Source organism: Prinia subflava, chromosome 18 (assembly GCF_021018805.1).
Source record: "Prinia subflava isolate CZ2003 ecotype Zambia chromosome 18, Cam_Psub_1.2, whole genome shotgun sequence".
NCBI classification, from domain to species: Eukaryota; Metazoa; Chordata; class Aves; order Passeriformes; family Cisticolidae; genus Prinia; species Prinia subflava.
In genome coordinates, this window is record NC_086264.1 from 10349990 (window position 1) to 10363793 (window position 13804).

At 36.7% G+C, this 13804-nt stretch overlaps 1 protein-coding gene across 3 annotated transcripts in view; it reads right to left on the reverse strand.

The window, feature by feature from the left end:
* Window positions 1–322: 322 nt before the first annotated feature.
* The window catches only part of MGAT4D (MGAT4 family member D), a 31987-nt gene continuing 18505 nt past the window's right edge, over window positions 323–13804 (reverse strand). For 2 of the 3 annotated variants that reach the window (XM_063415274.1, XM_063415271.1), the window contains 11 exons: window positions 13609–13655; window positions 11739–11852; window positions 10387–10462; window positions 7677–7788; window positions 7005–7135; window positions 4666–4773; window positions 4112–4305; window positions 2798–2876; window positions 2582–2660; window positions 1625–1737; window positions 323–1099 (listed from right to left, as the gene is read on the reverse strand). In XM_063415274.1, coding sequence (XP_063271344.1) covers window positions 1073–1099; window positions 1625–1737; window positions 2582–2660; window positions 2798–2876; window positions 4112–4305; window positions 4666–4773; window positions 7005–7135; window positions 7677–7788; window positions 10387–10462; window positions 11739–11852; window positions 13609–13655 — 1080 coding nt within the window. In that variant the 3' untranslated portion in view covers window positions 323–1072. Of the gene's footprint in view, window positions 1100–1149; window positions 1471–1624; window positions 1738–2581; window positions 2661–2797; window positions 2877–4111; window positions 4306–4665; window positions 4774–7004; window positions 7136–7676; window positions 7789–10386; window positions 10463–11738; window positions 11853–13608; window positions 13656–13804 lie in introns of those variants that run through there. The other variant, XM_063415272.1, reaches the window with a different exon arrangement.

Below are 13804 nucleotides of genomic sequence, written 5' to 3' on the forward strand. Positions count from 1 at the left end.
ATCCTAAATGAAAACCACTGTGGCATTAAGAATACAACTCTACATTAATGTAAACCATTGAATACAAATCCACAAATTGAATTTATTTGCTGCTTTCAGGATGCAGTGCCTGTGCAGGGGAATGAGGGTGCAGTCGTGGTTTACATGCTAAGGAAGTGATCCTGGAATTCTGCCCATTAACAGGTAAATGTCCAAAGTGGATTGTCATTTCCCAAAAACTTTTCAAATGAGACTACTGCGGTTTACTTTTTTATTTTCAAATTTATGTTGAATTTGAACTCGTGACAAGGACTGAAATATCAGTACACACTGATTAGCTAAATTTAGGATCCAAAATTTTATTTAAATAGATTTTCTTTCTACAAAAATATAGTCACCCATAATACTCTTATTTCCTGTAATTAATTCAATGCACAATTCACTGACAAGTTTTACAATCTTCCAAAAAATACCTGTTTAAGTTTCAAGTTATTCAAATGATAACTTAACTTCTAGGCACTTCTCATTTAAAAAAATATTTAATATAACTTATGCTACATTAAGGCTGAAACACATTTATATTAAGTTTGAGATCAATTTTCACAACATTAACTTGCTGTTGTGAACTACTTTAAATACTTGCAACGAATATTTACAACTATTCCTTCAGTTCCAATTTCCCTACAAAATTGACCAGTATTTTTAATGGAGTTGAAATGCCTTAATATTTTTCACCAGAAATAAAAATACAGACATTTTTGAAACTCTTTATACCTTTATGCTTTAGTCCCTGAGGCAGGCTATAATGCCTTATCAATTGTTTATAATAATATCTATTTAATGTTGCCAAACTAAGGTGAGATTTTTATATATGACATATTACTCAAGAACATTTTATAGAAATTATTAACATTCTTTTCACATACCTTGTCGTATAAAGACCTAAGATTTATCTCAACTCTTTCCTAATACAGAATATTAGTAATTAAATGGGTATGGAATTGATCTTTTGACCCAGTCCTTTTTTGTGTTGTTGCAGTCAGCGTTGTTTTCAAGCAATACATAACAAGTGACACATCAAAAATGGATTTTTTCAGTTTTCAGATGTCTTGATAAGTACCTGGAAAAAACCAAAGTCTATTATTTTCTAAAATCTGCAGGAGCTTTTCCTATGACATTGGTTTTTCCCTTTTCTAGCTATGGCTAGTGTTTAGAGCTGCAGTAATTCTCTTCAGTGACTTCTGCTGAGTATTTTCTACTTATGGACTCACTGACATTTAAACACTTGGGAAAAACTTGGAAGAATTAAAAAAATCAGAGGTTCATCTGAAAATGTTGACAAAAAGTAATTAATATCCAAGATGGTGACTGAAAAAAGCTTTATTTGTCAAAACCCAAGTCCTATCAAATAGGATTACAGCACTGCAAAACTGGAGAACCATCCCATTTGAGCATTTCAGCACTTCCATGGAAGTATGTTTAACTTCTGTCCTGAAAATAATTAATATTAAATTCTTCACTTGTGTTTTCCACACAAAATTCTATTCAAAATGAAATAACATGATTGATTGGCAATACTTTATGATTGGAAGGACCAAAATTCATTTAATAATGAATAATAAATTGCTTTTATTGATATGCTTACCTCACTCAGTATTGCCCAGACTGGAGAATCAGAAGTGACTGATAAACGAATAGCTTGGATTTTTCCTATTGACTGACTGATGCTGCCTTCTGCAATGCCATTTTCAAAAGCCCCTAAAAAAATAAATAAAAAACAAATAATAATAATAAAAAAAACCCCAAACCAAAACAAAAACACACACAAAAAAACCAAAACAAAACCAAAAAAACAAAACCAAAAAAACAAGACCCATATGAACATTTATTAGAATGAAATAAATTTCCAAGCAAACTTGTGAAAAAGCTCTAAATTACAAACTATAAATTAAATCCAGGAATACATGAGGGAAAAAATGTTTTGGAAAAAACTCATGGGTGGAAATAAGGACAAGGAGAGATCAATCAGTTACAAATTACTGTCATGGGCAAGCCAGACTTGACTTGGCGAAAAAAATTTAATCATATCAGAGTAGGGTAATGAGAAATAAAACCAAATATTAGGAACACCTTTCCCCAACCCTCCCTTCTTCTTGGGCTAGGCTTTATTCTTTATTTTCTCTACCTTCTTACCCCAGGTGTGCAGGGAGATGGGGAATGGGGCCGTGGTGGATTCAGCCTTGGCCTGTCTGTCTGTCTGTAGGTCTGTCCTGGAGCTGGCTCCACTGGACAGGAGGGAAACTTCTGGCAGCTTTTCATTGAAGCCACCCCAGCTACCAAAACCTTTTACAGGGACTGTAATTAGTTCTCCTTCTAATTAGACGTCTTGGCTTTTGTCATTGGCCATATTTAAACCAAAATAGGGGAGTCATTGGTCAAACACCATACACCACAAGACGCAGTAATGCAAAGGGTTTCTTTTCCTTACTAGTTCACCTTGGAATGTTGAATTTATCAGAGAGTTAATGAAATCCTTGAGAGCAGAAACATTTTAAATGTAGGAACATAATTTCTGGTCTTGAAGTGACAATAAACAATTTACCTATCTTTAAGTATCCATCTTTGGTTGCTGGGTAGTTAAATTTACTTCCATTATCGGCCAATTCTTTTCTTAGCGTTTCCTGTAGAAAATAAAACAATAACATTCTAACAAGTATTGTCTAGTGTATGCCATTTTATGCTGAATATCATTCTGAAAATGAAATATGGGTCTGAATATATTCTGAAAATGAAATATGGGTCTGAATGAGAGACTTACATCAGCTGGCAACACTTCCACAGTAGTGTTGAACAGTTTATCACCAGGGTGCTCCACGTTTCCACTTCTGAACAAGTACCTGATGAAAAACATGTATTATTTCCAGGTATTTTATACTTTAGAAGAGTAATTCTTTCCAGTTTTGAAGGAAAGTTTCAATACTGTCCATAAAGAAAAGATACCTTTTCTTTGTATATTTTTGGCTACAGAGAACACAAATAGGCCTTGAAACTATAAACCAAACCACAATGTAGTATTTTTATTTTAAACAGAACAAATATTTAAACCATCCTTCTCTGGGACCACAAATTGCAAGTGTTGCCCCTTTTTAGTGCTCAAGTTCCAAATAAATTAACTTTCCATGCTTAAATGGCTAAGGAAGGTCTTCCCTTTGATCTGTTCCTGTAATTGTAAGACTGAAGGGGGAAAGGGCTTCTGGAAGGTGAGTGGCAGCAAAAAATTCTGTTTCTAATAGGCCAGATACTAAAGCCAGGAGAATTCCCCTCTTTCATCAGTACTGGTCAACTCAGGTGCTTCTACACAATTTCCTTTATAACAAATAAGCAAGAACATTGACCAAACAAGAATCCAAGCAAAAACATCTAAGAATTAAAATCCCTGTTTGGTTTTAAATTTCTGGCGTTAAAGAGTTCTTAGGGGTTTAGATCCAGAAAGAACTAAGATAATTTAAATCATCAAACTCTCTCCTCTGATATCAAGTATTCAAGGCTGAAAACCACTAAATATTATAGGATTAACCCTACATTTTCACAGACTGGCAGTGTAATGGGGCTGGGACCAGCCATTAGACAATACCATATATAAATCAGCTTCATCCAGTGCAGCTTCTCAGCAATAGGAACAGGTAAAACTCCAGCCTACCCCAGTTTCAGAAAGCATTAACCAGTTAATTAGCTACAATTAATTACTACAGAACACCAGTGTTTATTGTAACCACTGTCACTCACTAGGTGGAGATACAGAGTTGATATCTGTATGCAGCTATGCAAATAAAGCTTTCACTAACACCACTGATGAAATTCATCAGTCAAAAACAAATTTCTTTGAGAATTACCATGAGACAGTGTAAAATATTTACCTGAAGGAAAGGAAAAAAAATAGGAAGCTTTCTAATTACCAATGAAGAGATATAATTCAGGAAGGCAGTTCAAGAAGAGCAGATAAATAGCAAATCATGGATTTTTTGTCAGTGACAAGGTTTATACAAACAGTTGAGCACTGATAATTTCAGACTCAAGTATTTCCAAACTGGATATATGTAGGCTTCCATGTTCCATGTCATGTAATACTTACTTTTCAATTTCTAGTGGATTTAAAAATCTGAACCTGATGTAGTCCCCTGCCACTGGAGCTAAAGCCCAAAAAAAGTCTTGTCCTTCATAAACTTTTTCCAAGGTATATTGCTCGTATATTCTTAGGCTTGTATCCAGTTTTGCAGGTGGATTATTATGTGCTTTATGTAGCAGATTTTTTCCAAAATCTTTATCCTGTTGATATAAAGAAATGTAATTTCACCCATACAATAGAAAAAAAAGTACATTGATGTCTGTAGTTACTACAGGAATTTATTCCAGAAAATAATCACCTCTGTGTCAAAAAATATACAATCCATTTTTAATTGATATAGAATATTAATTTCAGTGTAATCACTGGGACTCAATGTGACAATTTGTAGACAGAGCTATACTGATTGTTTCTTAGCTGCCAAGATTTAAAAACAAAAATCTTCACAGGAGGCTATTTCATAGTTGCCACCTAATGTCAAAGATGTGGTCCTTGAAACTCATTTGAGAAGTCAGAACACAAGCATACAATGTAAAAATATGGCATTAATTTCTTATTCTTACTTTCAAATTCTGTATCTTCCCAGCCAATGAAGAATAAATTCCCATATGCTGAAAGAGAGATGGTTTGGCACGGATACGTAACTTTGATTTTTCCTTTTCACAGTGTGTCTGGAAAGAAAATAGAAGAGAGTGAAGGATTATTTAACCAAGGAGAGACAAACTATGTTCATAAGGAAATTTCATTATGTAGTTAAGGGTTTGGGTCCAGAATATTTATCCACATTTAAATGAATAATCCTTAAATTAACACCTTATGTCAAACACACTGTTTGAGACTAAAACTCCTAATTCCACTCCTGCTGTTATTTAGTTTTGAAGGCTCAACCAGCAGCAATTCAGAGATTCCTGCACAGTATGTGATCAATCACATCTCAGGGTGACAAAAATGGACTCAAATCTCAAACTGATTGATTTCTTAGCTGTTTCTGGCAAATTCTATTTCAACTCTTAGCCTTGCCATATCATTCTAATTAAACTATTTTGACCAAAACTGACCTCAAGATAGAGTCTGGTTACATTTCAATCTTCATAATTTTGTCTTTTTTTATTGTGTTTGGGAGGCTTTTAATGTGTAATAAGTTATGGATCTTTTATAATTAGATAAAGCCCTTAAATACTGTGTTTCAACCACAATTTTCTGGTTTACTACACCTGGGACATGACATTCCACCCATCAAGGAATTAAATAACTGTAATTGGTAATAATATTGGCGTTTCCTGATCTTTGAATGATAGCAACCTACTTCTTTAAATGTAATTTTTTTTCTTTGTCCACATATAGCATCATAGTTTGATGCAATGGCACAAACATGCCACAGTAATTAATACAGCAATGAAGCATAATGGCAAGGAGCAAAGCAAAGAGCTAAAATGAGACTCCCTGGGTTGTATTCTTGGTGCTGCCACAGAATTATTGTATGAGTTTGGAAGATCATTTAACTTTTCTGTATCCCAAGTCTCATAGCTTAAAATTTGAGAGGATAATGTGCTTACCTCTTCCACAAAGTGGTTTCAGTTCTATAAAAGAAAAATGTTACATTAACTATATCAATGCCTTCTAAAGCCAGAAGTGATTAAGTCTTCACTCACTGGCTTAAAACCATCAAAACTCATGAGGGATTTATGAGCACCACAGGAGTACTAATTAAAAGTTCAAAACCCTGGAAAGCTATTCAAAAAAATAAGTATTTTTACTTTTGTCCACAGCAGATGTTCAGCAAAACAACGTAAAATCACAATACATTGTGTGCAAATTGATTTACTGGCAGCTGTTTCTCTGAAAGGCACACTATACCTCAGTAAAGAAGAATTAATTTTAAGAAAATTATTTTGTGTTCTTTCTACTGCCAGGGTTTGCATTTCATCCCCTGCAATAATGCAGGCTCCAGAATGTTGTGTTCTATGCTAGCAGCACTACCAAAAGAGCTTCTGGCAGTAGATGAGAATAATCAGAGGCAGGCGTGGTCCTTTCTGCAGAGGCTGAGATAAGGCTGCTTCTCCAGCCAGGGCTGCCATCCTTGCAGCCTGTACTGCCACTGCATGTGATAGCCACAGGCCAGTGCATTTCATCACAAAAACACAGAATTGTTGGCTTCAAAGTGACCTGTAAAGATCATCTTGTTCTGACTGCCCTGCCATGGACAGGCTTCCACTAAACCAGGCTGCTCAGAGCCATCCAGCCTGGTCAGAAACACTGCATGTGGTATCTGCACCTTTCCTGGGCAACCCGTGCCAGTGACTCACCACCCTAACCATAAAAAATATTTTCCTTGTATCCAACCTAAACATTCCTTCTTTCAGTTTAGCTCTGATTCTTTCAGCCTGTCTCCAGCCCTCTGACCATTTCTGTGGCCTCTCCACCTGCTCTAACAGGTCCATGGCTCTTTTTTGTACTTTTTTTTAGTTTCTTGAGGTTCACTAACTCCTGTGAGCTGGCCTAACTCACAGAGCAGGATTTAAAAGTTTGCTCCCATCTGTATGAAATGGGTCTGGAGACTATGGAGTGCACTACTAAGTCTAAAACCAGGGACCTGCTGCTATCCCCTATTTACAGGGTAAAACTTGAAGCTTGCTTCTCCTTCATCTCCTGCTCTGCACAACTCCTGTCTGTTTATTCTTGCTCCTTTATCAACACAAAAGTAACATGTGCAAGTCCTGGAGCAGGAGCTGGCTACACCAGTTAAAACTCTTTAAACCTAAAACCCAAGAAGGAGCAGAAAGTCTGGTCAGTCCAAAGTAAGTCCAGCTTGAGAGATTTATATTCCACTTTTTGAAAATCAATTTAGTCACTGAGAGTGTTTGAATGTTATTTATGTTCACAAACCCACAGTTATACTTACTGCATCCTTTTCTGGGTTGCACACTTTAACCCAGAGCAGGTGGTCTATAAGCCAGTCTATGGGCTTATCCTTATAGAACATGAGAAAAAATTCCACTATCAGTGGTAAGTCTTCTGATTTAAACAATTTTCCTGGAAGCAAGACAAGAAGTTATATTTTGATTGCTATGCTAGAATCACCAGCTTTATGTTTAAATGTAATTTATTTAAATAAATGTTTAAGTATCACACCAGCCTTGTGCACATCAATGTAATTATATTTAATGAAAAATTTCACACAGAATCTGGCTTTGAAGAGTTGCTGATCATCCAGCCCTATGATATGGGATGCATATTCTCCTCCACACAGAAAAGGAGGAAGCTTTATTTTAATATATAGATTGTTCAAATTCCATTCAATGAAAAGAGAGCTACACATTACAGGGGCACGTAGTTCCCTGAGGTGGAACAATTTCCTCCTTATGGGAACTCAATTATAGATTCTATGCTGAAAAGACTGTATTTAAAAAAGTTTTAAAGAGAACAAAAAGTAAACCACTTTCAGTGGGATGTTTCCTGAAGAACCAAGGAAGTTTTGATATGCAAGTCCTTCCATGCTTAGAGATGTAATTCTGTGTGAGCCCTCTCTGATCCAAACAGATCCAGCTGATCCTGCTGAGGTCTTAATACTCACCAATAAATCCAAGTTGTGAGAACTCAAGAACCATCCAATCTTGGGACTGTTGAGCAGCAAAGCTTTTTACACTTTCAATATAATCAGGTTTGGCTATAATATCATCTTCCAGCTGGGGGGAAAATTGCAACAGAAAAAGAGAAGGCAAGCAGTGATTTTATTGCTTGCAGAGGGAGTGGTGACATGGCCACAGGCAAGTGAAAACTGTTGTGTTTAACTGCTGTACTGAAGCTGATCTAAATTGGATTGCTATTTAGCTTCTACATATATCTCTGGTTTAGTATCACTTATAATTAAGTAATTATCTACAGGAATGGCCATAACACCATGGGTGCTTCTCCCTTTTTTGATGGAGGAGGACTCCCTGCCTTAAAGAGATCTCACTCAGGAGAAAACATGAAGCAAAAAGACGAGGTTAAGGAAGACAACAATAAACAGTTTGTTCTTAGGTTGTGTAAGCACTGATAAGCAGCAGGAGCAGACTGTCTGTGAGAAATGCATATTATATGGCTCTGCGCAGATATTTACTATATGTGTTATGCTAGGTTGAAAAGTTATGCTGTGTTAACTTTTGAATAGTATAGTGAATGTAGTTTTGTAATTAACATTAAGCTCTAGTAGTTAAAATAGAAGCTATGTGTGTGAGATATTCTTTTTATTAGCTCAGGAGAAGATAATCAGGGGGTTCTTCACACAGAGGTAACAATTACAGAAACCCCTAAATTTCCAGAGGAGAAGGATTTATGGAATTCCTTATCTACAGAAACGAACCTCTTCAAGCCTGACTTAGACTCAGAGGCGCCTGGGGATTAACAGAAAGTTTTTGATGAGTACCAAGCAAAATGTCTTGTTTTAAATAAAATATGCATAATCATGAGGTGACTCCTCTTAAGGGGTAAATTCTCTTTTAACGTTGTCCTTTTCCTGGCTCACTTTTGTCCAGGAAGAGGTACCCGGGCTGGGCTGTTTCTCTTTGCTATTATTGTCTCATAAATTGTCCTACTCTAAATTGTTTAACTTTTATTATTGTATTTGTATTACTATTTTTTTATAACCATTTTTATTTTTATTAAATTTCCAAAAATCCCGAAAGCGAGTGATTAGTGTTTATTACACTGTCTGAAAGGAAAAGTGTCTAAAAGCTCTGGTAGCCTGGGCAGGCTTTGTCATTCATACCAGGCCACTGAGGAGGACTGTGGATGATTGCTGAGATGGCAGCAGAAAGCAAGGGAATGCTGGTAATGAAGGGGTGAATCACACTGAAAAATAGGAATACACAGAGCTTTCAAGGAGTTGTAAAGGCCAGCACAGAGTACTTGGAAGAGGAGACTGACATCCATCAAGGAAGTGGGAAAGGCTTCATTTTTTGCCTGGCTTTCAAACAAGAATTGGGCATCTGAAAAGCCAGAAGCTGTTCCTACTTATCCTACTAAAGCTGAGGGCTATGAATCCAGACAAGGAGGTTGGAGGCAGTGACACAAAGGAATAAATGTATTCCAGAAATAATTAATGAGCGAGTAATTCATGGTTTGAATTCAGTATGGGTGTGAAAACACAGGGAGAGGAGACCAAGACTTCAGGAAAATATTGCTGGGGTGTAGTGTAATCATACAGTAACTTATTTTAACTCTTATACTTCACTGGCCCTGCTGCAGACATGAAAGAGAAAATGAGGGGCACCAAAAAAGGATGAAAAGCAGACTGGAGTACCTCAAAAACCTACGGAGGCCACCATATTGAGAAACACCATAGAAAAGTATTTAAAGTATTAAAAACCAGTGAAGATTAAAAGCACAGAGGCTGTGATGCTAAGGGACTGTGAATGTGGTTATGAACAGAAAGTAATTTTGAAGTCTGAGATGGTCTTTCCTGAAGATGACAGTGACTATTAGATGTAGTTTGATATCCCATGTAGCACAAACCATTAAAGTTATTTATTTAACCCTGTAATTTGTGTTCAATTAAAGCGCATCTTCTTGGAGAACATCTTCTATTGCTTGGAGATTCCAGTATCAGGTTTTTTCAGTATGTTATACAACATTTTATCGTTTAATGTTTAATACTTTGAGCCCAAATTCTAATTTGAATTTTTTTCTGTCTTCAGCTTACAGCCACCTGTTTTCTGATATGCTCTTATCCACCAAAGAAAGTTGTGCAGTGGCTGCACACAGCTGGGTCAGGGAGTTTAAGATATTTTAAGATATGAACTGCCCAGTCCACTGCCATGGGAAAGCCAGCAAAACTCATAATCACAGCTAACTTCAGTCATCAGTGCTGCAGAATGAGAAAAAACACATCCACTACAGCAAGACTGTGAAAATTTCCTACATGAGAGGTAACAAATGGGTTTCCATTCATTTTTCTCATACAGGTTGTCTGTCTAAGAGAAGTAAAAAGAAAGTAGCAACAAAAAAGTGAAGGAATGCAATGAAAGTTTAGGAATCAGGCAGGAAAGTTCTTCCTTTCTGAATTTTGTTAGAGTATTTTTACATTTTGTCTCACTGTGGAGCTCCTTTTAGGAGCTCTACCAAATAGGCCTAACCTAGAGCCTAGTGTATATAAATACAGAAATACATGGATGCTTGTAAAAGGCAAAATACACAGAAAATGGCAATAGATTGCTGGTTTTATTGCAGCAAATTAACAAATTAAAATTCCCAAAGCTAATCATCAGAGGTATTGCTGCTACTTAATGATAATATGGACTTACCTGTAAATAAAATGTTCCCTTAGGTTGAGCATATAGCATTAAAAAGCTATAATCCAAATTCTGTTTAGTTCTCCACCTAAAAACAAGCAGCAAATTCTGATAAGCTTTTTGAGGGGGTTGCAAGGGTTATTTCTGTAATAACAGAACTTCTAATTCTCTGCATTTTTTGTCTCTACAATAAAATTGCAAGGTTGAGTATTCTAACCCATTGCTAAGTGCAAAAGCATTCCTCTACAATCAATGTAAACATTTGTAAATAATTTTATTTTCCTATAAAAATTAACATTAAATAAACAAAAAATGGATCTCTTTCATTGGAGTTTGAAACAAAATCTCTAACAAGTTATTCATGTCAAATGACTTAAAAGGTTCTACTCATTATTTCATAAAGAGTAGAAATAAACACCCATGGATTATTTAAAGATTAAAAAGTAAATGGTTTTACATATGAACAGCACAAGAGCAGGTTAATATCCTTAATTTTCAGGTTTAAATATAAACACATATTTTGTACAGTCTCTCATTTTACCAGATGTTGATGTTTGATAATCAACACTGAAACACTACAGAGTAATTTATCAGTATTTAATTATCATAAAATTATAACTGATCCAAATAATATCTAAAACTAAATTATAAGTATATAAACTTGTTTATGGCCTATGGAATGAACACATAAGGTTTATCTATAAAGCCAATACACACACACACATATATAAATATACTAGCTGATTTCCTCCAGCCTAAACTCTCAGTACTGCAACTCTCCTTCTCCATTGTTGCAGTGGCTTGTGATAAATTAGTTATTGTTGATTGAAAGAAAACTACTTTCCTCCAGTAGGTAATTTTTTTTAGGTTATAATCTCCGTCTCAGTGAATTTGGGGCATGTGAATGAAATCACCATTAAGGATGTATTAACAGCAGATAAAAAGTCAATGATCAGCAGAAGTGAGGTCATTGATTAAACCCACAGTAGTTGGCAGTAATTAGCTGGAAGGCCACAGGGGGTTTCCTCTGTGTGTTCACAGACTCTCCCTCACCAGTTACATTAAAGGTTTTTCTATTTTTTCCTGTGTGACCAGATCATATTGCCTATTGCTTGTTGGCATTGTCCATCTGGTTTAAAACCTGTTGGGTGCCCAGAGTCAGCACCCAAAGGAGATGCCTTGGCTCTCACCCTGAAGCTGATGTGCAGCAGAGCTTTTCTCAAGATCCCCTTGTAAATTTGTTTTACAAGTACAAATGAGGTCCTTTAGCTCTGAAACACAGAAACCTTATCAGCTCAAACAATGCTGACTTTATCTGAATCTTTCATTAGCAAAAGTTCTTAGGTTTTATATAGCAATCTTACCTTACTCGGTCCTCAGAATCTCCAAATGTTTTCTTCAGGTTGGAAAGATCTGGGTAATAAGAAGCAGGAGGAGAAATAACCTCTAGGACTCCAGACTGGACTTCTCTGGGGAAGCTGGGAAGAACCTTAGTGAGACCTCATTCCTCAAAAACACTTCTGAGGGCAACCACAGACAGCAGCTCCCCAAAGCCAGGTCTGCTCCTCCAGAAGTGAATTCTCAACTCTAGCAAAGAGCCTGACTGCAAATTTGGAACCAAGAAGGGATCCTTAACAACCATCACAACAGACAGGTCAGGAACTCATCCAAGTCTCAGAAAACACTGGAGAGAAGTGTGTCTCAGAAATCCTGCCTCTCCTGCCTCTGTAGATGCTTAATAACAATCCTGAGACAGTTACCAAAACGCAGCAGTAATTCACAACCAAACCCACATCTAGAACAACACACAACTCCCCCTTGCAGGAGAGCTCCCAGTTCCCTCACCCTTGCTCCAACTCTAATTCTACTTTCTAAGCAAAATTACATTGCCCCAGAGCGGGAGCTTAAAATGGGGAGTCTGGGTCTAGTGTCTGCTCCAAGAATTAAATTTTCCATTTAAAAGACATTGAAAAAATGTGTAACCTACTTTGGGAGCCAAACCTAGAAGTCAAATTTCCCCCTTCCTCCAAAAAAACTAGAAAACCACCAACCAAAAAACCAACAAATACACAAAAAAAACCAAAAACAAAAACAAACAAAAAAACATTTTAAAACGCCAACACAAGACAGGTAGAGTAGAGCTTTCAAAACTGAGTTTCCCATTTCCTATGATTAGTAAACAAAAGACAACACTAAAAATAAAACACATCATAGTACCAGCATTATGGGAAAAAAAAATACCAGTCTTACTGTGCAACCTTGACAAAGCAAATACTCTGCAGTGATTTTTTCAAAAGCCATAAAGCAGTAATTAAAATTATCTGAGTGTTTAAGTTGCTGTAGGTATTGTACCTTGGCAGTGCCAAGGAGTGCCTCTTCCCCTTGTCCTTGCCACAGTGCTCCCACTGAGATAAACCCTCTGAAGGCAGGAAATGAATGGGACTGAGCTAACAGCTTCAGAATGAGGAGCCTGCTGGGGGAAACCCACTCAAAATACACTCTGGGAAACCCTGGAGTGAAGGAGGATGTGCAGAAAGCCTCAAATGAGGAGGAGGAGAAGGTCAGCTCCTCCAGGGATCTTGTTCAAGAAAGATAAGAGCAAGCAGAACTCAGTGAGAACCAAGCTTCTGTTTGACATCTCTAAGGTTAATTTGGCAGGGCAAAGACTGCCCATCCCATGGTGCCCACCATGCAGTAGCATTTAACATCATAAATGTAATCCCATTCCTATCCCGAGTCTATTGCCTTCCTGAAAAATAGTTTAAAAAAGGAAACAAAGGCTGGGAAAACATGGGTGTGTAGTGGCACTTGGGGACACAGTTTAGTGGTGGCAGTGCTGGGCTAATGGTTGAACTCTCTTGATTTTCCAAGTCTTTTCTAACCTAAGGAATTCCATGATTCTATGAGAGATGCCAGATTACCCTGCAGGGTTGTGCAGTCATGGGGACCTCATACATGCAGCCTCAGGTGCATGAATTGCATCATTAATTTCATGGGGAAAAGAGGCTCAAGTAAATATTTATCAGAGATTTAAGATTGACTGGTTAGTTCAAGCATATTTATCAAATAAGAAATCAAAAAAAATTTGATATACATATTTCTGTTCTCAATTTCACAGTGTGTTAAGGCACATATGCTGAGAGTGCACCTTTGCCTCAGCTCCATTTCAGTGTTGAAATGTTCTAATTCTTTCCATAAAAGCTCCAAATATGTTCACGCTGGTGGTTGACTTACCTGATTCTAACACTTTCTGCCACATTCTTAACATACTCTGCATCCACCTAAAGAAAAGAAGGTTAGGTTTCATTAAAAGTCACCCATTTTTGTATTTAACAACACTTTGTAGGAAAGTGTATATGCAAATAATTAATTTTTTTTCCTTCCAAAAAAACGTGGTATGTTACAGCAGCGTTTCTACTCCACTAAGGAA